The sequence below is a fragment of the Dreissena polymorpha genome, chromosome 15 (assembly GCF_020536995.1).
Source record: "Dreissena polymorpha isolate Duluth1 chromosome 15, UMN_Dpol_1.0, whole genome shotgun sequence".
NCBI classification, from domain to species: Eukaryota; Metazoa; Mollusca; class Bivalvia; order Myida; family Dreissenidae; genus Dreissena; species Dreissena polymorpha.
The window spans coordinates 21,822,707-21,848,107 of NC_068369.1; the positions used below are offsets into that span (position 1 = coordinate 21,822,707).

Below are 25,401 nucleotides of genomic sequence, written 5' to 3' on the forward strand. Positions count from 1 at the left end.
GGAAAGATAAAATCTGAAAATGTAAATAATATATTATGCCATATTGAATTTAAATAGAAAACATACAGCTTTCAATGTGAAAACCGTAGTTTTGAGTTTGTTCATTAGTTTGATATCGTCCTTTTACGGTTTCTGACAGTTAATTAAGTTTCACCGCTTGTTCGAACTTTCCTTGCACCTTACAATCATAAGGCATAATCGAGCGGATAAAGATGCAGTTTGAAAAAAATAGTGAAACGAATTTTGTTTATGATTATTTGCTGAACATTATCACCAATATCACAAGAATAGCTGTTCTAGAGTTTTCTTTGTCAGTTGTTTCACTGAACTTTAGTATTAAGGGCTTGGTTGACCCGGTCAATTGCCGATCAGCCACGACATTCAACCAACCCATCTTTGTTTAAAAGGTCTGGATTTTATTAGGGACTTAAAGACCAAGGTCCGTAGTCCATGGTTACGTTTCGGTGATTGACAGGAGGCATTAGATTCTATGGGATACAGCTATAAAATTACCTCTGGGAACTGATGAAACAGTATTACCAAACACATGTGGTTCTAACGACTTATGATGTGGCATTTCAGTAACCTTGAAAATTCTGGTACTCTTTCTGTAAGAAACTTTTATCGTAATGATGTGAAAAGTGAAAACACAGAAAAAAATGCTTTTGTTATATTTTTAATAAATAAAAAAGGTTTCGTAATCATAATCATTAGTATATTCATATTATTTTTTTATCATAACAGATGGAATAGGATAAATTATAAATTAACACCATGTTTATTGTAAATACAATTACTGAATTGCATCATTTGTCGACAGACTGTTGAAAATAAAAATTAAACAAGTTTTTACTTTTTAAGCTTGACTATATATATATATATATATATATATATATATATATATATATATATATATATATATATATATATATATATATATATATATATATATATATATATATATAGTTAAAGTGTAAAAAGTAAAAACTTGTTTTATTTTTCTTGTACCTTATATATCATTGTATATAAATACGTCCTTTATTTAACGTCTTATACAAGGAAATATAAAGCGAAATTCTTAGCGAGGTATATAACATTTCAATTGCAGGCGTGATTGTGGTTTTCGATTTAAGACCTTATTGTGACATGTGATTGCATTACTTCCCCTACACCCCCCTTATAGTAATTAAAGGTGCCTAGAACGCGGGGTTGTATACAGACCCCGTTTTTTTATTGACCTCGTAAGTATAGTCTGAAAACTACCGAGACCGCGTAACTGGCACTATGTGTACAAGTTATATGTGTTAAGATCAGACCCGCATAATTTGAAAGGGTTATTATGCCATATGCAGCGAGCGTAGCTCTATGCTGGCCCGCGCATTCGTGCAGTCTTGTCAGGAGCTATCGTGTTCGCATGTCACGCAAGTTTTACGTTTTCTCATCAGCGGGCATGGTAGCGCCTGACCAGCGTTTATATGGCTTAATGCCCTTGTTTGAATGACGCGGGTCATATAAGTTCGTATCAAGTTCATCCTTTAACGATATTTTATTGATGCAATACAATACTGTATAATGTTGTCCTAAATGGACGACCAAGCCTATTTTGTAGCACAACTAGTCAAATCGTGCACTAGTTATACTTTAATCAAATACAACGGAAAGTCCAACGCTCGTATTTTTGTCCTATGCAGATCTAACATGAATCATTCAATTGTTGACTGTTCAAAATTGGACTAGTTGAGGTTCTATTATTTGCTTAGCTAGGCGCTTTGTACTATGCAGATCTAACATGAATCGTTCAGTTGTTGATTGTGATTTGCTTAGCTAGGCGCACATTCAACTCGCGGGTTTGCAAAGGGTATTTGTTAATGCTTGCTGATCACATCTATTATTAACGAATATGAAAAGGAATAGATTATAAATTATTAATACGCACAATGAGCTCACAAAGCGGAGTACATGTATATGGTTCATGTTTCGAATAAAGAACTATTCAAAAGGAAAATAAAGAGACACATTGGTTGATTTTTGAACGCTTCTGCATGCTTTACTTTCCATGATATTGTTGCAAAAGCCACTGTAGAAATAGTTTGTTTGAAAGTCATTTACATATTTGCCCTGATTTATCTCAAACTTTTTACATGTTATGCATGTTTGTACTAATTAAACTAGGTTGGCAAATCGATGCATTTGGAAACTATTTTCTTCTAGGTAATGCGATGAACATTTGATTAGTCAGTGAAGTCATTAATATGTTAAATATGGAAATAATAGGAGCATGTCTCTGTTATGCAATTGTTCATCAGTTTTACTTCTTAATAGTCCGATTAATGATCATGTGCGTTTGTTAGGTGTTAGCTGATTTTTAGCTCCACTGGCCAAAGGCAATCGGGGCTTATGTCATGGTCCTGTGTCCGTCGTGCGTGCGTCCGTGCGTGCGTGCATTAACTTTTCCTTAAAACATCTTCTTCTCCTAAACTACTGGTCCAATTCTGATGAAATTTCTCAGGAATGTTCCCGGGGTGAACCTCTTTCAAATTTGTTCAAATTATGCCCCTGGGGTCAAATTTGATCCTGCCCCGGGGGTCACAAAAAATGAAAATTTGCTTATATAAGGCCTATTTTGTGAAAACTTTCAAAATCTTCTCGTCCATAACCATTGGGCCTAGGGCTATCAAATTTGTTATGTAGAGACATCTAATAGTCCTCTACCAAATTTCTTCAAATTATGCCCCTGGGGTTAAATTTGACCCTGCCTTGTCGGTAACAAAATTGAACATATGCTTATATAAGGCCTATTTTGTGAAAACTTTCAAAATCTTTCGTCCATTACCATTGGGCCTAGGGCTATCAAATTTGGTATGTAGAGACATCTCATAGTCCTCTACCAAATTTCTTCAAATTATGCCCCTGGGGTCAAATTTGACCCTGCCCCGGGGGTCACAAAATTGAACATATGCTTATATAAGGCCTATTTTGTGCAAACTTTAAAAATCTTTCTGTCCATAACTGTATGGCAAAGGGCTACCAAATTTGGTATGTAGTGACATGTAATAGTTCTCTTCTTAGTTTGTTCAAATTATTCCCCTGGGGTCAAATTTGAAACTGCCCCGGGGGTCACAAAAATGAACATATGTTAAATAAGGCCTATTTTGTTCAAACTTTAAAAATCTACTTGTCCATAACCGTATGGCATAGGGCTACCAAATTTGGTATGTAGTGACATCTAATAGTTCTCTAATAAATTTGTTCAAATTAAGCCCCTGGGGCAAATTTCACCCTGGCCCGGGGGTCACAAAAATGAACATATGCTTATATAAAGCCTATTTTGTGCAAACTTTGAAAATCTTTTTGTCCATAACCGTAGGGCTTAGGGGCTACCAAATTCGGTATGTAGTGACATCTAATAGTTCTCTACTTAGTTTGTTCAAATAATGCCCCTGGGGTCAAATTTGACCCTGCCCCGGGTTCACAAAAAAGAACAAATGCTTATATAAGGCCTATTTTGTGCAAACTTTAAAAATCTACTTGTCCATTACTGTATGGCATAGGGCTACCAATTTTGGTATGTAGTGACATCTAATAGTCCTCTACCAAATGTGTTCAAATTATGCCCCTGGGGTCACATTTGACCCTGCCCCGGGGGTCACAAAAATGAACATATGCTTATATAAAGCCTATTTTGTGCAAACTTTAAAAAGCTTCTTGTCCATAACCGTTGGGCATAGGGCTACAAAATTTGGTATGTAGTGACATCTAATAGTTCTGTACTTAGTTTGTTCGAACTATGCCCCTGGGGTCAAATTTGACCCTGCCCCGGGGGTCACAAAAATGAACATACGCTTATATAAGGCCTATTTTGTGCAAACTTTAAAAATCTACTCGTCCATAACCGTATGGCATAGGGCTACCAAATTTGGTATGTAGTGACATCTAATAGTCCTCTACCAAGTTTGTTCAAATTAAGCCCCTGGGATCAAATTTGACCGTTCCCCAGGGGTCACAAAAATGAACCTATGCTTATATTCGGCCTATTTTGTGCAAACTTTAAAAATCTACTTGTCCATTACTGTATGGCATAGGGCTACCAATTTTGGTATGTAGTGACATCTAATAGTCCTCTACCAAATTTGTTCAAATTATGCCCCTGGGGTCACATTTGACCCTAACCCGGGGGTAACAAAAATGAACATATGCTTATATAAAGCCTATTTTGTGCAAACTTTAAAAAGCTTCTTGTCCATAACCGTAGGGCCTTGGGCTACCAAATTTGGTATGTAGTGACATCTAATAGTTCTGTACTTAGTTTGTTCAAACTATGCCCCTGGGGTCAAATTTGACGCTGCCCCGGGGGTCACAAAAATGAACATACGCTTAAATAAGGCCTATTTTGTTCAAACTTTAAAAATCTACTCGTCCATAACCGTATGGCATAGGGCTACCAAATTTGGTATGTAGTGACCTCTTATAGTCCTCTACCAAGTTTGTTCAAATTAAGCCCCTGGGATCAAATTTGACCGTTTCCCAGGGGTCACAAAAATGAACCTATGCTTATATTGGGCCTATTTTGTCCAAACTTTAAAAATCTTCAGTCCATAACCATTGGGCCTATTTCTACCAAATTTGGTATGTACTAAAATCTTAAAGTTCTCTACCAAGTTTTTTCAAATTATTCCCCTGGGGTCAAATTTGACCCTGTCCCGGGGGTCACAAAGATGAACATATGCATAAATAATGCCTATTTTGTGCAAACTTTAAAAATTTTCTTGTTCATAATTATAAAGCCTAGGGCTACTAAATTTGGTATGGAGTGACATCTAATAGTCCTCTACCAAATTTGTTCAAATTATTCCCCTGGGCTCAAATTTGACTCTGCCTCAGGGGTCACAAAACTGAACATATGCTTATATAAAGCCTCTTTTGTGCAAACTTTAAAAATCTTCATGTCCATAACCAATGGGCCTAGGGCTACCAAATTTGGTATGTAGTGACATCTTATAGTTCTCTACCAAGTTTGTTCAAATTATGCCCCTGGGGCCAAATTTATATATAAAAATGCTCACCCTTCCAACTTTAAGCGCCGAGTGGGACGAGAGATAGAAAGAGAAAGTCACATGCTTGAGTTCATTTCAACCCATGCACATTGCACGCTTTTTTCGCTTAAAAAACAGTGGAGCGATACAGGGCCATCATGGTCCTCTTGTTTTTAATATCGACAAACGGCCACTAGCAACAAATCAGCTAGCGCTGCCAATTTGAATTATGAGTGATGTGTTATTTTATTTAAAATCCTCACACATGTTTGATACACCGGTATTTCTTTCTTTCATAACAGTTTGACGTATAATGATTGAAAAAGAAAAACAAACTCATTTTTATGAACATCTGATTCCGTATTTTGTGTCATGTGTACGAACAATATTCGCGTTATTAATAAGGATTGTAACACTCGCATCTGGAGTTAATATGTAAATGTAAACGAACGTGTGCAAGTAGTATGTTTTCAAATATAGAGTCTATGTTTATTAGATTTAATGCGTAATGAATAACCCGATTTGATGCGTAATGAATAACCCGACATATAAGTCACACTGTCACTGATGTAAGCATTCGTGATATTGGTTAATTGTCAATGGGTAGATAGTGTATACATTAATTTAATGATTAAATGCACACGCAAAATACTCGTCAACACTGATTAGTATACTGTGGCGCGAAATGTTCAAATAGTACCTCTTACCTGAAGTTTATATTTAAAGTCCATAGTAATAGCGGGTTGATAAGCTTATTGTAATTCCAGAGTAGGAACATAAATAAAAACGCACGTTCGCTTCGTAGTGTATATTTATTAAGATGACCTTGTAATCTAAACAAATAGCATCATAATGGTTAGACTTCATTGAAGACGTTATGAGAAAACATTTCTTTGGACGAACGTCTTACTGTAAATGTGTAATGTAACGGGTTATAATGGGTATATAATTTTATTATTATGAGTTTATTTTATGAAAAGATGATAGGTATATTTCAGTAATATGAAACGAACAGAAAAATATAAGAATCGTGACTCGCAAAATGCATATTAACAATTAGTAGGTACATTAAGCGGGAAGAAGCGACATTCCGATTGGTATATTTTAGTAATATGTAACGAACAGAAAAATATAAGAGTCGTGACTCGCAAAATGCATATAAACAATTAGTAGGTACATTAAGCGGGAAGAAGCGACAGTCCGATGCGTTTCCAGGTGTGAATACAAATTGTAGATGTCAAATTGAATGGAGACCCGCGAGTACAGAGGCATAAAAGTCCGGTATGCACACGTTTGACGCCCATTACTTGATGACAGGCGTGGGTCACGAATTAGGCGAGTACGTAACGAAATTGGTATAAAAGCGGAGTAATTTTAACGGATAGGAGCTAGTTTGACAATCGAGTAGAGTAGTCACGCTTTCTTGACGTGGCGGCCAATAGGCCGCCGCGCTGTAAAATTGTACTTCATGAACATTAGAAGCGTTGTGTTAGAAATTATTTAACAGAAATAAATCTCGATGAAAACAGAAATGAACTTTGGTTGTTACTGTGTTTTTTCCACGAACGATACATAATTACGTGACATAGGCTAGAAAAAACTACTTATTATTAAAGTAAATTCAACTCAAATTGATTCGCAATCTTAATGCAACCGCTCAAGCCATACCATGCATAACGTAAAGAGAGGTGTAGTATTTGACACCATATAAATAAACAGGATTTACCTAAATTAAATTTACGAAACGTCAGTTTTAATATTGCCATAACTGTGCTGTCATTCTTATAATAAGAAATTAAAAACGAAACCAAAACTATTGATTTAAAAATAAAAACACCTAGCGTAATTATGCAAATCGAAACACCGATGTGGTCTAGTAGTAAAAATAAATGTTTGGTTCAAATAACAAACGATGACACGTCAGAAACTCAGAAAATCAGGTGACAGATCGATGTTCTTATAGCCTACTTTTGTAATAAAACGCCTACTTTGAACGATAAAAATGATCAAAATGTCGATCGCAGCCTTGGAACGATCAATGCAAATAATTGATGTTGTTCAGATATTTAGAAGGTAAGGGCATGAAAGATTACTTGCACCTGAAACCACCTTAAAGGAGTAAATTGTTTTTGTGCTGTTTGTCGTATATCTATTACAAAAAAAATGAATATAAATAATAGATTTCAAGTGCGTGTTTACGCTTTCGAAACACAAAGAATGTGTCATTGTGACGGAACGGGTATTCACAAAGCTGTTTATGAATATCTTAACTTGTGATACAAAATATATATTTCGTATGAAACACATTTTTGTGGAATATAATGATGTGCATTTGTTTTTAATATTATAACCTTAGAACAATTAAGCAATATTTACTTATGTAAATCAATATAATAATAAAACAAATAATCAGGTTTTTTTATGTCCCCGATCATTATAGTGGGGGACATATTGTTTTTACCCTGTCTGTTTGTTTGTTTGTTTGTTGGTTTGTTGGTTTGCATCAAACTTTAACATTTGGCATAACTTTTGAAATGTTGAAGATTACAACTTCATATTTGGCGTGCATGTGTATCTCATGGAGCTGCACATTTTGAGTGGTAAAAAGTCAAGGTCAATGTCATTTTTCAGAGTCAAAGGTCATATATATGGTTCAAAATCGCTAATTTAATATACACTTTTGCAATATTGAAGATAGCATATTTGGCAAGCATGTGTATCTCATGGAGCTGCACATTCTTAGTGGTGAAAGGTCAAGATCATCCTTCAAGGTCAAAGGTCAAATTTATTGGGGGAAAAAGTGTTTCACAAACACATATTGCTATTTACGTATATTTAACTTTAAAACTTTTTTAAAGCACACATCGTTTTAATAACACAAGTCTGCAAACATCAACCGAAACAATCTTAAACATTTCGAAAATAACAGAAACTGAACAAATGAGAAAACACGTCCTTTTAATTGCCTAAATAGTCTCAATAAAGTTGTTTCGACAGACAATCTTGTGTGAAAAAACCTTGAGTAAGAGGTATTCTGTGCATCGACAAAGATACAAATCAATCGTACTTTCATTTTGTATTTAGACATGGGTAATGCCTTATAAAAACAACAGCTAATGGTATAAATTTTATCAATATCTGTATGAAAGGTATATATAAATAAGTTATTCAGAAAGTGCTCTGATATACATTCGTATGTCTTTCATGCGTCAATTATACCGGTACATCAATATATGTTACGGACACTCAATACCAACAAGGGTATTCTGAATGATAAACATTAACACCGAATAGTGTTGAAATTAAACCTAAAAAGAAGTTGAAAATTTGCGGGAAATTAACAAATCGCATAACTCAGCAATGTTGTTCAAATAAAAGTATACTAACATTATTTCAGTAATAATCTAAAGATAACAAAAACATTATACCGGAAAAAAGAACACCATGGAACAAGTAAAAAAAGTAACTGTAGGCGTCGTTGGTGACTCCGGCGTCGGCAAGACGTTACTGTGTCTTTCGTTCACATCGAATTACAAGCTCACAGACTACAGGCCGACAGTGCTCGATCACCACTTGACATCGTTGAAACACGATGATTTGATTGTTGATTTGCATGTATGGGATAATTCCGGTTCGGTTAGTGACTTTTTGAAGGTATTCGGCAGATTTAATAGGATTTGTTCCAAACTAAAAGTTCAAACAGTTAAAATCTCAACTTTATAGTATTTTCAAATGGAATATTCACATTTAAAATATACATATTTTAAATTATTTCAATAGAGGCTATTTGCTGTAGTAAAAAAAATCCAAACTCAATTTTGGATAACTATACTATGAACAGAAACTGACCAAGGCATACACATCCACAAATTTGTGCTCGATTAAAATAGGAATTCGAAAATTTCAACTAGAAATCTCATTTCACAGCAGGGAATACATGCGGTCAAGTCAGGTTTTATAGCCTGTTGAATGCAATCTTTTGCCTTATATGAGACTATTAGGTTTTGCAAGATTTATTAACACATCACGGACACCTGAATACCTGGATAATTTTACCAGAACTTGGTTCTCAGAAAACATTATTATTCATTTTGACAGCAGGAAGTTTAATCAACATAACTAAAAGACCACATTATTCTACTTTCGGTTTGGCTTAAAACTGTAAAAAGCGGTAATTATTTTAGATTTAAAATAACCGACAGCATCAAATAATACAACGCCATTAATTTTTTTAGTCAATTCAAACATCGCGCTTTATGTTATACTTACTTACGTGTCCAAATAATTTTGGATATATATAACATCTAGAATATTCGTTACAAGATCAATTTTTATAGACTTATGAAGTTTTGTTTACTTGTGTTTGTATTTGAGAGAATAAGCAGCAAGTTATTTTCTTTATCAGTCGCTCAAGAACATAAATGAGAGCATTTAAAGCATGCACTGATGTATTTCTTTAAACTTATCAGGATAAGTACAACACCCTGCGGCCCCTCTCCTACACCCACACGGACGTGTTCTTGGTGTGTTTCTCCCTAAAGTCGCTCCAGTCACTTGAGCACGTGCGCTCCGTGTGGCTCCCGGAAATAGAGAACGCCGTGGGGAAGCGACCCTTCATTCTCGTCGGATGTAAACGAGGTAGAAGTTTATTTAGTTGTATTGTATTAATTGCAGACGGTGACCTTTTAAAGTGTTAATGTAGGAAAGGTCATTTTATTGCTATTAAATACACACATGATAAAGATTGAAAAATGGTAAACCGAATACACAACTTACACATTTTTTAAAATTTAAAATAGAAGTGTCATTAAAAAATGAGAATTTAATAGGTAGGTCGATGGAACGTGTTTGCGTTAACTTTTTTTTACGATACAAGAGTTATTTCCCGCTTCAATTAGGATGTTATATGCACCAAATCTTTCCAATCTGTTATCAGCATTCTTTATTTAAAGTTATTTTACAAAAGAAAAAGGATAGTTAATTTATGAAAGGAAAATAGCAAACAGCGGTTCCCACCGCTAACTGTCGCATTTTTAATTAATGCAATAAAAGGTTGACGTAACATTGCCTCTTTCAATGCGATTGTTGTTAAATATTTTGATAGTATCGACACCCATCATAAAATCTTTTGGCTTTTTACATTTTCAAACACAATGTTTGGACATATGTTTGGAATACATTTTCACTGCTATTTAAATTAAAGTTCTCCTTTGTTTGCTTCAGACCCCGCTTCAGACGGTTTTATGTACAGAAGAGTGACGCTGGATGTGCTCACGGACGAGGGCGAGGAGATGGCGCAAGAGCTCGGTGCGGTCAACTACGTGGAGACAAGCGCTATCGAAAAGTGGGGTTTAACGACGTGCTTTCATTCAGCCGTAAGCGATATTTCCACGTGATTTTGTTTTAATTCTAAAAATAAGCGCAAATATATTGCTTCAACGTTCAGCTTAAAGTAGCATTTAAATTTCATTATTTCATTTTTGTAATCTTTGTGGTTGTTGCTTCCTTTCAATAAATTGGTAGTAGTAGTAGTTGTAGTTGTAGTTGTAGTAGTAGTAGTAGTAGTAGTAGTAGTAGTAGTCGCACTAGTAGTAGTATTAGTAATAGTAGTAGAAGGAGTAGTAGTAGTAGTAGTATTAGTAGTAGTAGTAGTAGTAGTAGTAGTAGTAGTAGTAGTAGTAGTAGTAGTAGTAGTAGTAGAAGTAGTAGTAGTAGTAGTAGTAGTAGTAGTAGTAGTAGAAGTAGTAGCAGCAGCAGCAGCAGCAGCAGAAGCAGCAGCAGTAGTAGTAGTAGTAGTACTAGTAGTAGTAGTAGTAGTAATAGTAGTAGAAGTAGTAGTAGTAGTAGTAGTAGTAGTGGTAGTAGTAATAATAGTAGTAGCAGTAGTAGTTGTAGTAGTAGTAGTAGTAGTAGTAGTAGTAGTAGTAGTAGAAATAGTAGTAGTAGTAGTAGTAGTAGTAGTAGTAGTAGTAGTAGTAGTAGTAGTAGTAGTAGTAGTAGTAGTAGTAGTAGAAGTAGTTATAGTAGTAGTAGTAGTAGTAGTTGTTGTTGTTGTTGTAGTATGAGTAGTTGCTGTAGTAGTGGTGAATTAATATCATGCAGTAATAATCATTCTACTTAATTGAAGGTCCAGGCAGCCCTATAAGACCAGCGGACAACCAATTAGGCAGTTGGCATGCAGAAATAACATATACGCACAAAATCCATCACTACGGTAGCATATCGAAGACGTTAAAAGCGCAACGCTTTATATGAACATTATATTATGTAATTTAAATAATCGTTTTGAGTATCTTTGTCTGACGGATCTGATTTACTCTTTTCTGTTGTTTACATTTAAATATATATTTTCATTGTCAACGCTGCATATCCTATTTAAAAATATTAAGCCGTTCTTGAAACGATCTTTGAACGAAATATGCATCAAGGTTTACATCTTTATGTTTCAACCGCGATGAAATTCGCGGTGAACACCATACCATACATACATTATAATTCCTTCCTAGCAAATAAGCTGTCATTACTAGATTTGTTTTAATCATCTGAAACTCGTAGTGACTATTTTGTTGTCTTTTTTATATTTTGCAGATCATTATATCACACATGAATAATTGGTCACATGCAGTGTCATTTCTATCTTCAATATATTTGAGACCTGTTTAGAAACCTTTAGGGCTAATGTGCTTTGAAAAAAACGTATGCTATGTATAAAAAATAGCGCTAGTTTAGAAATGAAAGTTCGTGTACGTTAGTGAGACATGTTGAAACACTTAAAATAATTCATTTCTTCAATTCCACATAATGCCATTATTGATTTGAAAAGTTACAAACGTTTATGACTAGTTATATGGAGTTATTTGTGTATCAAATGTTGTTACACTGGCACCTTAAAAAATGTTCTTTAAGCTTCAGTATCATGAAAAAAATGTTTGAGTATACTTTTCTCTTTGTTATTTTTTTATTGTTTAAACAACCATGTTATTTATCATTTAAATTTAATTTAAAGATCGTTATTTTTAATACTTAATCACAATGATGTTATCAGTTTAAACCAATCTGTTTGTTTTAATTTTCAAAATCAAAACAATTTTTCTTATGGTGTCTTAAAGTTCTATTACTTTGTAAGAGAAATGTTTAACCGCAGTTAACAAATACAACATTGCATTATTTATTCCAGGTTTTCTTGTAAGTTTTTGCTCACCTCATTACAGTCCACAAGACGTGATATTATCATAAAAAAGTGTTCGTCGTCTTTCGTCATTGACAATTTTATAAGACACCTTTATTATTAAAAGTGTTGGTAGATGTAATTAAATGTGCCATAAACATTTCTGTGTATACTCGTTGACACATTTTCTTCAAATTCAATTTTACGAATACTCTGAATGTTGCTCTATCCATAGGCTTTACAAAAAACAAAGGGAGTGCTTATTTTCGAAACTTATTGTCATAATTTCCTAATCAAAACACACAAATAACTTGAATGAACCTTTACCAATAGCTTTTTTTTTATAAGGCTGCTTATTTTGTTTGTGTTATTGTCAAATTAATAGCAACCTCTGGATGTTACAATTTAGTCAACTGCTATATTAAACAACAAATCCATTTTTATCCCAAACCACGTGCCGGATTAAATAATTATTAAGTCGACTATCTTTATCAAATTAAGCATTTCTTTCAGGACTTAGCGCATCTATCTTAAAATATTCAATCATCTTAAATTGTCTTATATATTTGAATAATTTAATAAAACCATTTCTGTTAGTTGGGTAAGGGAATTTGTTGTCAACTGGGTGTATTTGCAAATAATCTACTTCTCTGGAAAATATTTGTTTGATGTCTTAAAAGTTTGCCTGTGACGAAATACCTTCAACTAAATGCTCTGGACATGCTTTGACAAACAAAATAATCAAAGCACTGAAAGTACTGGTGGATTATTGACATGAAATCTCACAACGTGGCCCTGATTCAAAAGGAAACTAAGTTCATTTAGAAAAACATTCAAGTTTCTGAACCCTGTCTTCGCCACTGCGATGTTTAGTGTGTTACTAGTCTCGGACCAGCTGGTGAAGAACACGTATTTTACTTACGCGCGTTTGCGTGCTGCTGCATACACAGAAGAGGCTTTTGTGGCACGCTCATGTAAATCTTTATTTTGATTTGACCATGTGAGCTAGTTTTTGACCCCACAAGACCCAGATTCGAACTAGTTCAAAGTATCATATGAGGCAAATTGACCAAGTATCATGAAGATTGGATCAAACTTGTGGCATTTACAGTGGGTTATAATATTTTTTAAGATTTGACTCTTAGGCCTAGTTTTTTTTTACCTCATATAACACAGATTTCATAGACAAACATTTTGACCAAGTTTCATAAAGATTGGATTAAAATTGTGCCTCTGTGGTTGTTAGGATTTTCTAAGATTTGACCCGGTGACCGAGTTTTTGACCTCTACCCACATTCCATTTTTGTCTAGATTGCATAGACAAACATGCTGACCAAGCTTGGACCGAAACTGGCATCTAGTGGTAATGAGCTAAAATGAATTTTATCAAACTCTTGACCTTACGCAGCGGATTGCCTTACATGTGATACAAGTTTAGTAGTGGACCACCAAGGGATAAGATTTGACCTAGTTCTCAACTCTTGATGCATATCCAATCGTAATCAGAGACGAACATTCACATGAAGTATTATGAAGAAGTAATCAAAACTGTGGCCAAGTGTGTATGCAAGAAAATTGCTGACAGACAAATTGGTATTACAAAAACTCACCATGACAACTAAGTCGGATGAGCTTTAATTTAGGTTGGCTGGTCGGATTTTAATATATGCTTAAGTGAGTCAACAAAGTGAGCTAGTTGAAATGGGGAAGGGGTTTATAAAACATGAACACAAAGAAATATACATAAACTTTAATATAAAAGTAAAACAATAAATGAAACAAGATGGGATTTCAGGTATTTCTGATGGTTTAACAATTTGACACAATAGTCACCATGAGTACAAGGCAAGTGATATATAGACACAAACTTAAACTATTTGTGCAACTTGCATCAGGTTTGAACAAGCACCAGAGAATCAAATATAACAATCAAAGTATTTGTAGTATAAACCATTATAGAATTGTGAAACTTCACATTGTAAAAATCAAACTTTTTTTATATTCCATGTGGTATTCAAAGAGACATTTTTTTTCAATTCTAGAAGACGTACATAAAATATCATGTGTACATGTACCACTCTATAAGGTATGTCCAGTAAAGTGAGAAAAAATAATCAACTAATTCAACTGCAAATATTGTTAGTGAAGTATTAGTGGTCAAAATCTCACTTTGAACTGGAGCATGTCGAAGAAGCTTAATATACAATGATTATAAAAAACAAAGACGAAAATGGAACTAAATCAAATGTGCATCTAAATAAATGAAACACTATATGCACATGTACCTCTGTAAAGTAATGCAAAAACAATTAAGCGACTAATGCAACTTCAAATATTTTAAAGTTAATAATGAAGCATTAATGGCCAAAACCTCCTTAAGACTAGAGTGTCTCAAAAGGGCCGGTTTAAAGAGTTAAACATGAACAACGATTTACAAAACAATAACACAGAAATGTAACAAAATATGTACATGGACAAAACTGTTAAACATTACGTGTTTTGGGAAATCTGACCTGGCCGTGTGTAATGTAAAACAAGAGTCTATGGTGTCGTTATTGTTCCTTGGTCTCTGATCGCATTTCCCAAAACCAACACAATGTCACAAGTATGAAGCTGGTGGTTAAACAACAATGTTGTGAAACTGAAGGGACTGGACTCCAGAGAACTGTATAGCAAAAATAAAATGAAATTGCCAAAGTTATTTTTTTTTGGTTTTGTTGCATGCATTAACATTTACAATACTGATGTATTGCAAGCCTATTGAAACAAAAAGCAAATGGTTCTATAATGACAAATGCCTTTTCATTGATGTGGCATTGGTGCATAAGTTAGCTTTTGGAGTGTAAGGTTCTCCAAAGAGTTTGATCCAGAATTCCAACTAAATTGTTTTGTTTTTTTCAAATTAATGGTCTTTTCACATATATATTGTTAGTCATAAAAAAGTAGTACATTTGAATACAAACTTTTTTCCAAGCAATCTGGAGTTCATCATCTTCTAAAGAATCCAAAATGAAATCATAGCAAAAACACTTTCATGCAATATAAATATTGGACTAACTTACTACTATCGTGCGACATCACTGATGCCTACCAGGGAAAATTGTTTACTACATGTAAGGTGTAAAAAAAGCTGTTTGTTTCTGGTAACCCTCCCCCGCATAATTTTTTTACCCCTCCCCTTATCTTTTTATTGACTTTTTTGGAGGAAAAAATGCCTAAAAATGAGATTGTTTGTGTAAAATCAATCAATAAAAAAAAAGTTAAAAATACCCCCATACCTATTTAGTTTTTGCAATGTTACCAGAAACAAACAATTTTTTTGGCCTAATTACCAGCAAATTGAAAACAGCACCAGACCACCTTCAAAGGTTGAAACAAATAAAACAATTGCCTGAGCAAAATAATGAACTAACACTACATGTGTATTTTCATTGAGCTAGTGTGACGGTTCTTGCAAGAACATTTAGCAAGAACATTTAATAAAGTAAAAATATATATTGAAGTGTCATTTTCCTATCTTGTTTATTGCATATATGCAACTTTCCACCATGTAATTTTACATGCAACTTTCCACAATGTAACTTTTATAAATGATGATGAGATAAAGTGGTAAAACCTTAGGGAAGGTATGACTTGCAAAGATTACCAAAGAGTGAATTCTGATATCGAGGCTGACATGGATTTCAAACAATGATTAAATATTCAGTTTATCTTAAAACACAACTTGCTTGCATATATTGACCAGTAATTGAAATAAATTGAATATGTTCCTTTTTTTCAAGATGTTTTTAGTAGAAATTGAGTGGTCAACTGAACAAATATGACAAGAACAGAAAAAACAAAACATTATGCCTTTCAACTATTGTACAGGTAAGTGAGATCAGCAATGAAATTGCACAAAGAATGACTAGCCATTCAGAGTCAGTCGAGTAGTGCACAAGTTAGGCTTTCACATTAACATGGGTGAAAGTACAAAATATTGAAAAACCAGAAAAGTATGAAATGGCGGTACTTTCAATAGTAATTACTTAAGAAAAGTAAAAAAATTGCCTTTCAAAAAACCTGAACTTCAGGCATGTCTGAAAACTTTCACCCAAGCATTAAGGCCTCCTCGATCAGCTCCAGGCTCACGATATCCGGCCCTTGCGAAGTTATGTGCACTTGCAAGCCTGCTGCAGATGCCTCCTCAATGTCTTCGTCCCTAACTAACCCCTGCATCATGACCACAGGCACTTTCACTTCAGTGTCATCATCCAATAGGAGATCGACTGTAGCACCATCGACACAAGCGCCAACAACAACCACATCGCGTTCAGACACTGGCACTTCAGTTTTCTGAAGGATATAAATGCATCATGGATGTAATTGTATTGCATACAAGTACAATTCCTATAACTCAGTTCATTGACAAGATAAGATATATTGCAGTTTCTTGTTGAATTGGTGAAACCTGGGTCAGGCCAATTTTAATCCCAGGGGCATTATTTGAACAATATTTGTTGGGAATCACTAGATGATGCCTTTAAAAAAATATGAAAGATTTGGCCTCTTGCTTTCAGTCATTTTGTAAGCTTTCCCTATTGTTATTCATTTTTAAAACTATGGGTCTCTGGGATGGGGCCAATTGACGTATCGTGACGCTACGCGCACTGTGTTTTTAGGGAGACTACTCTAACGTTATTGTCTGAGCAGGAAAACAGTACGGCAGATTTTTGTAAATTGTGCTTAGAGACAGGGGAGGTAATAGAAACACTCGCCCGCGAAAATACTAAAATACCCAAAAAGAACAAAAACCAACCTTGTTTCAGTGAACAAGCCCTCCTAATTTGAGAAATTAAATGTATTATGAATACTCTTCAAGGGTAAAAAGGTGCGAATGTCGGACCAGCAGCGCCGGGCTGAAGACTATCGATTTTTTTCATTGGCTGATTAATGGCTGATTAAGCACAGTGCGCGTATATCGCGATACGTCAATTGTGACCACGGGATGATGCCACTTTTTGCAATACGGTTGTTTGCTAAGCAACTTTTAGCGCTAAACAAAATCCTGACCAAAATTAAGGCATACTTTGATTATATATTGAAAGATGGACTGGTTGGTGGTGTTGGTTATGTTAGCTCCATGTGGAAGGAATAAATGATACCTAATTTTAAGTAAATGCCTTTACAGTTGCTAAGGAATTAATCTGAGGAAAGCTGTCCAACAAAGACAATGAATGACAATAACTTGAACAGAGATTATCATGATATCCCTATGTTCAATCTTGATTAAACTTGAAAACAAGCAGGATGTTAAATTACCTCAATATTCGTTCTAGCAGTAGTGGACAGGCTTGTTGAACCATTGTAATGGTTGACTATGACGTCTGTGACACGGATGTAGTCACCTGGCCTCACATCTGCAGCGGCAGCGGCCCTCCACAGTGTGACATTGCAGTTGGAGGTGGAGTCTTCCACCTTCACCACCTTGATGGTGACCTCTTCATCATTGACCCGAATGGTCCGGGGTGCTTCCTCCTAAAACAGCATAGTAGCAATAAATAAGAAACCTGAGGGGCCAGTTATGTTTATATTAGTTTATATAATACAGGTTACCTGAGAGGAAAGAGGACCTCCAAAAGATGCTACAAAAAAAAAAATGAAAATTATAGGACTTCGGCCTATGAAAAAATTGTTAAATTGACATTATTGAAACTCCTGTATGTACCCCCATGACCTAATTAACTAATCAACAGACCAGAACAACCTTAAGGAGAGTTCTAAGCAAGGAATATTCCTATGAAGTTTTATCAATTTTTTGCCAAGCCATTTAGGAAGGGAAGCCGTTCAAAGAAATTGTTGAGGACGACAGATGACAATGACGGACACCATACTTGTTCACTTAGGCTTGGAAACTAGGACGACAGATAACAATGACGGACACCATACTTGTTCACTTAGGCTTGGAAACTATCAGCTCTGTGTGGATTTTCACTGTGCGGGCAAAATCCTGAAATCAGCTTATCTGGGCAAAGGATAATGTTTCTTATAACCCTGAATGACTTGCTAAAACCAAGGTTTTCCCAGTATTACCTGCAGAGCCAGGAAGTACAACTAAAACCTATATTTTGTAAGGAAGTTCTTATTTGGATATTCAATTAATGAAATATTGCAGAGATTCGATGTTTGTATTAAATATCAACAACTGTATAGTCAAGGTACAATTTCTTGTACAAATGTATTCAAATACAAGACATAAATGTAATACCATACAGCCTGAGTTAAAACGCAAAGTATTGTTGGGAGTGTTATACCTGAACAATCTTCCCCACCACGCTGTTTTTCTGTTTTGATGGAGATGATAGTGCCGTTGCTATTGGCACATCTGCTGCCGGCAGAGGGTTGAGAAGGGTGGTCCCCTCGTCCGTGTGGCTGGCTGGGTGGCTTACAGCAGCCGTTGCAAATACCTTCGACTTTTCTGTCATAACGATATACGGTTGTCGTGCATCGGTCTTCCGGATGACTTCTCTCATCGCTATGGATGATCCAACTTGGACAACAGACACATGTTAATTTTAGTTACGCCAATAAAAGATAGGGTTGATAAGTTGAAATTTTTAAGATAAAGCTTAATTTACAAACAAATTGCAATCTGTTTGTGTAGCAAACAATTCAAAGACATTACTAATAATTGTAGTCTCTGGTATTGCGTGTCCAAATTAAATTTACGATAAGACCTTCAACAAATCTGATATTTATAATAACTAAGGTCAATATCCTCAAAGGAATGTAACTTAGGCGTTAACAAGTGTTTGTCACAGAACGTTGCAATGTCGCCAAAATGGCATTGTCACAAAATCCACTTGTCAAATTTTGTCTTCTTCTATGCAAGTAGTATCGATGCCAGATTAAACAGTTCAAACTAGTAACTTGGCCATTTCAAAATGAGTCCAAGTCCAAAATGAGGTCAATTCAAGTTCAAATGAGGTCATGTGATATGGGTATGTGATAAGCGATCCAATACAACATCACTGCAAGTATCAAAGCTTTGGGTTAACCGAGAATGTGGCCACTTTGAACCAAGCGAAACTGTACATTGGAGAAATATTTTTACAAAAATATACAGATAGGCAAACAAACATGACTAACAAAATGAAATAAAAAACGAAACCATTTTTTTGGCCTGAGCAATCTTTTGTTACCTACATGATCAAGAAACGGACAGAATGCAAGATGACTCCCAACAATGAAACAAACCATGGCAAACTTATGCTTGGCGTGGTAACAAATAAGGTAGTTGACATACCTTGAGTCGTCCAAACAGGTTGGACGCATAGCAGACCACTCGAACCACTTTACAGCCGTCGCTGACGGCACACGCCAACACCTTTCGCTCTGTGCCATCCTTCCCTCTGAATGTGGACGGCTCTTCATCCACCGCCACAATGCACACCCTCATAGGTGTCTTGTATGGGCCAGACGCCCGATTTCCAAAAGCTAGTCCAATAGACATCTGCAAATAATAATAATAGTATAAAGATCCATAAATCAGAGTGCATTGGCACTGTTACTCACAAAAACAAATATTCAAACAAGAAATATTTAGCAACAAGACTTTTAAAATATACACACGTTATCTATCAGGGCAAATGCATGATATAAAATAAAAAACAAAATACATGTAGTTATTTGTACAAGTCCAGTTGGTATAGAAAACAAAAACCAATATATACAACAATATACAAAATGTGTTAAGATTTGGCTAGCGCTGCTGCATGGTTCTATACTTCACTCTGTGTAAATGCAAGATATAACGGCTTATGATCAGAGTAGTAGGTCTCCAACACGCCAAAGTCCTTCAAGCAACTTTCTTGCAAACTGGTGTAAATGTGATCAAGACAGCTGCCATATTCGGTTGTTGGAGAATCAATCAGCTGCTTCAAACCAAGAACTTCACTAAAAAGTTTCGCAATCCTTCCACGGTCTGGATAATTGAAATTGAAATCACCCATTAACACAATCTTCATGTTATCATTAAGGAAGTCACAAAAAAGTGCTGATGCCCTGTCTCCAAACACAGATAAGAAGTCTGAAAAATTTGCAATAGAGGCAATGTTTGGTGGACAGTACACAAAACATAGTAAAATGTCATTTGGCAAGTACAAAACAGCACACTCTATACCTGATATTGTTTGGAATGAGGAGTGACTAACTTCAACACCCTGTCTATAGTAATCAGCAAGACCATGTGCAGACTCACCATGGTCTGAAGACAAAACATCAAACCCATCAATTTCAAAATTCTCACCAAGTTCACCAGAAAGCCTGGTTTCGACAAATCCAACTATATCCGCACACAACATGTTATGCTCTTGTTTCACATCACCAATGTGCTTTCTTAAAGATCTACAGTTTTGGAAACAGACTTTCATTACACTGTCACCGTAAGAATGCAAATCTGGCAAAGACTCCACTATCTGCTTCTGTGTCCTAAGTCTGACCATCTCTGCTTCAACAGCAGTGGAAATGCTGATTTTCTTCCAATTTGATTCCAATATATGGATGCCTGATAGACTACTCATTCTACTAAGGCCAACATAGTGGATATGATCTATTTTTCGTTTGCCAAAATGCAAAACTCCACTCTTGATGGTAGAGCCCTGCGCCTTGTGGATTGTTTTGCCTGCAGACAAATACAATGGAAACTGGCGACGAATGATAAGGTATGTTTTGTAATGCCGGAAAGCAAAGTTTCGACATACCTCAAGTACTGGTGTCCATGCCAAAGGGATTGCACTGGTATACAAATGCTTGTACTTGACACGCCACTTTTTGCCAATAGTCGGATCATCAAACTCAACCCAGACAATACTGCACCTTGATGAATTTTCAACCCTGAAGTCAAATTGCTTTATCAAGCCAGATGCACCATTTGTAAGACCATCAGCAGTGTCTATATTTGAGCATAACTCAGCTGGCATACCAACCCCAAGTTCAAGGTTTTGATGAAGGCCCATTGTTTTTGATGGGTCCCCTGGTATCTTTGAAAGGATGCTAGCATGCAATGCATTACCTATATTTCCAGAAACAGTGTCAATTGCCTTTATTGTAAAAATATCTGAGGCAGGCATACTGCCTAGGACAGTGCTATTGTGGGCATTCACATCAGCTCTTGTGCAAAACAAATGTGGAAGATGGTCTTTGTCATGATCACTCAAAGCCAAGTTCTGAACTTGCCTCTTTTCAAGTACAGCTAAATCGTCTGTTGTATGATTCCCTTCCCGCAGCCTATTAAGAAGCAGTGCAAATTCACGATCATCTTTTTGCCTCATAATCTCTTTTAATTCAAAAAACTCGAAAAGGTCTACCCACAAGTTTGTTCCCATACATTGCATTTGTGGCGTTTTGTAGACTTGTGAAAAAACCCAAGCATCCTGTACAGGTCTCAACTGAAACAAATCACCAACTGCAAGGACACTAACACTCCCAAAAGGACGAGCACATCCTTGCACTTCTTGCAATCTTAAGTTGATGAAAGTTAACATTTCCCGACCTACCATGGAGATTTCATCAATGATGACAACTTTCAAAGCCTGATAGCGAGAGCGCATTGTATTCAATTGCTGCATATCAAGTGGTCTGAACTGAAAACCTTGTGAAGCTGGTATGCAAAAAGCAGAATGTATTGTGCTGCCGCCAATATTGTGTGCGGCTTTTCCTGTGGGAGCACACAACAGCACTTTAACAGTATCTGGACCCTCATCATGATTGTGATTGTAATACTTCACAAGAGCCTGGTTGATGGAACGAATGACAACGGACTTGCCACAGCCAGCACCTCCGGACAAGAAAGTGTAAAACGGTAATGAATTGGATTTGACTTTGTGCAGGATATGGTAAAAAAAACGTTTTTGTTCACAATTCAATTTGCGAACATTCTCCAAAAACCTTTCATTGTCCATTTCTTGTTGAGGCAACACTCCACTACAAGCATGTTTTCTGCTTATGCCTAAATCTTCACCAAGATCATAATTCTCGACTGCTGCAGAAGGCCCAGGATCAAAACAACCATGCATTTCGGATCTCAACAAGGTCTCTTCTTGATCGATCATCTCCTGGTGATGTGCCTCGGGATGAACTGCAGAATACAATTGCTCAGACTCCAGATCTTCACTTATGCTCTCATAGAAGCTTTCGTCGTTTGTCTCATACTTTGATTGATTGCTTTTTATTTCGTCTGACTTGGCATCAAAGCTCTCTTCAAATGACTGGTATGTCCCTAGTAGATCAGTTTCATCATCCCGCCAATGTGAATACAGCATGATCTTTTCCCGGTAATGTTCTTCCGCATCTTGACTTAACGGTGTGACGTGGCTGTATAAGACCTTTTGACGCTTTCTCTTTCTCAATTGAACCCCACAGGCAAATTGTATAACATCCAAGTGTACTTCTTCATCAGCGACATCCAATTCATCAACTGTGTCATGTTCATATTCTGTTTCAAGCAATTCTTGACCATCATCACGAGATATAGGCATTTTTTCTTAAGTGTTTGGACATAGCTGATACCAAGATGCAAAATCAGCATAACACAAAAGCTCTATAACCTTTGGCCTTCTTTTGTACCTTTTCAAGACACTGTCCATTTCCACGTTTTTGGAATTTGCTGGTAGTTCTTTCAGAGCAGACAAAGGTTTTATAAGAGCTGTTCTATCGTTTGTCTTCTTTGTATCAATGAACACCACTTCCCTTGAACACCTACGTAGTGGCATTTGAAGGACCAGATATACAGCCTCCTGTGCTCCTATTTCAACACTAGACAAAAACTGATTGCCAATTCTCCTAACCTGTTGTCTAACATCACTATCAATCTCTTGGGCCTCACTGCATGCATCACTGAGAAGGTTAGAAAGACCTCTCTGCCCTTTTGAAATGTATGAAACAATGTATGAAACACATGAAAATGGATCAAGGATATACTGGATATCCATGTTGGCCTGCCAACTTTTCAACAGTACGCAATTATAGTTATTCACTCTATTCTCAGAGACAGAGCGTTTCAAAAATACCTTTGCCCGAGTCAAAGACGATCGTATTACTCGAAGGTATGTGTCGTAATCAATACCAAGCTTTCCAAGAAAATCATCGAACGACAAAGCATCACCTGCAGCCTGTGTATCATTCAGAACAGTCAACACCTGTTCATACATACCAGCATTTTCAACACTCCCTTCAGAAGCTATCAACGGCTGTAGAACAATAGTCTCTGGCATAGGAGGAATCGGGAAGTTAAAGCGACAGAGGCTTTTGCCATTTTTCCTGCAAGTTGGGGCATGCCTGTGGGTCTGGTAATTTATCAATTCAGGCATGGTATCATCTTTACAGCATGAAACATATTTGTCAACAAATGCAGCTATTGTTGTATCAGAAGATACTCCATGTACAGGTGCACCGTTAACCCAGATCACCATATGAATATGCGGGGACCCACGCTGCTGAAATTCAACTCTGTAGAAAAAGTCAAGTATTTCACCGATAGGCTGCGATTTGTGGTGAAGAACATGCTTCAGGAAGTTCTGAACCCTGTGGTCAAAATATCTAGCACATGTTACAGGATCAGATTTAATCAACAGGCATTTGTCAGACCAAGTCAGGTTATCTATTTGCTCTGTGGAAAGCTCTTTTCCTTGCACCAGCATCGCCAGTGACCTCAACAAAGCCACCCATTTGGTTTCAGCTGCCGAAAAAGAACAAAACCAGGTTGGAATGCCAAGCTGACGAATCATAGCAAACACATCACGCTTAGATGCTTCCCAGTAAGGTGGTGAGCCACGAAGTGTGCGAAGTACTCGGTAGCCATCATTTTGCATAGTAAGTTTTTCAACAAAACCAGGACTAAGAATATCACCAGCAGTGAAAGTTGCACCCTTTGTTTTACATTTCCTCACTGCAAGAGAAACCTTGTCTCTGATCTGTTTTATTTGTAGCCGCTTCAATTTGAAAAATATGTTTGGCACACACAATGCAACACGCCTATCAACATTACGGAGTTCCCATTTGCAGATTTCACTATAATGCAGAGGCACAAAACGATCATCATTCGTTACTCTAGCATTGCCGCAAAATATGACAGGAAAAGAAAGTGCCTCAGAATGTATGTCCTGAAATATACTGATTGGAGAATTTGCTTCACCTGGGGCTACTGACAAGACCTGATTAAACTCGCGAAAGTCCATCGCTTGCAGGCATGTATCGAGATTACCAGTAAGTCTGTCTCTGCAGCTGTCATCCTCAGTCCAACCATCACCTGTTTCATTGGTACTAGCACTTCCATCATCTTCCAATTGTTCATTCAAGGCTGGTATTTCATGTGGAAATTGTAGCCAATTTTCATTGACAACTATCCCTTCATTTCGGAACAGTACACTGTTTTCAATTAACCATCTCGCAGCATTGAATACTTTATTTGGGCGAATGTTTTCAAAAGCAACATGATGCTTGTACGACAATTTGCGCTTTAGTTTCAACATAATTGTTTCATTTTCATTAAGCATTCTTGGCAAAGATTTAATTGTGTTGTTGACATCAGCAGGTACATTAACAATATTACCTTTCAGATTGATTTGTCCGCCCCTAGGCATCTCCCTTAGCTGCATAAATGGTAGCCTTGGACAAACCAATCTTTCCTCTAAGTTCGAAAGGTCCAACTCTGTTGGTTTATCAGGAAATTTGAGGCCATTATGTACCCAAAATTTAGGTATTTTCTGATGACTAGCAGCCGCAAAACAGGCTTGACAAATCCATTCAAACCCGTCTACACTTTTCAAGTTAGTAAGATAACGAGTAATTGTAGCTTTTTTGTCATGTTGCAACTTATCTACTGATTTCATGCTATGAGAAAAGAATGTCTGAGTACAACAGGTACAAACATAATTGGGCCCACTTGAAACAAGCGCTGTGAAACATGCAATCAGTTCCTCCTGTGAATAGTTAGAACCAGCCAACACACCAGGTGACTTGTCAACATGCAAGTCATCAACAAGAACTCTCAAATTTCTGCCTTCTAGTAAGTTTTGTATTCCCGAACCCGGAGTTACTTCAGAGCAACCACTTGAATCATGCCGATCATCAACAACATTCCTGAAGGACTTCCCATCCATCAGTTTAAGCATCTTTGCATGAAAAATCCTATCCTGCTTAGCGACTCTCTTCTGAACTCTC

At 36.3% G+C, this 25,401-nt stretch overlaps 1 protein-coding gene across 1 annotated transcript; it reads left to right on the forward strand.

Annotated features, from left to right (window-relative positions):
- Positions 1 to 8,060: 8,060 nt before the first annotated feature.
- LOC127860933 (ras-related C3 botulinum toxin substrate 1-like) lies at positions 8,061 to 11,253 on the forward strand. The gene is made up of 4 exons (XM_052399249.1): positions 8,061 to 8,669; positions 9,503 to 9,671; positions 10,257 to 10,408; positions 11,161 to 11,253. The coding sequence occupies exons 1-4, from the start codon at positions 8,478 to 8,480 to the stop codon at positions 11,176 to 11,178; spliced, it is 531 nt and encodes a 176-aa protein (XP_052255209.1). The 5' UTR covers positions 8,061 to 8,477; the 3' UTR covers positions 11,179 to 11,253.
- Positions 11,254 to 25,401: the final 14,148 nt, after the last annotated feature.

Bases quoted from the DNA above. Each gene is read 5' to 3' on its own strand.
- LOC127860933 (XM_052399249.1), top strand. From the start codon at position 8,478: ATGGAACAAGTAAAAAAAGTAACTGTAGGCGTCGTTGGTGACTCCGGC. The intron at 8,670-9,502 runs GTTAGTGACTTT...TAAACTTATCAG, and splicing joins TATGGGATAATTCCGGTTCG to GATAAGTACAACACCCTGCG. The intron at 9,672-10,256 runs GTAGAAGTTTAT...TGTTTGCTTCAG, and splicing joins TCTCGTCGGATGTAAACGAG to ACCCCGCTTCAGACGGTTTT.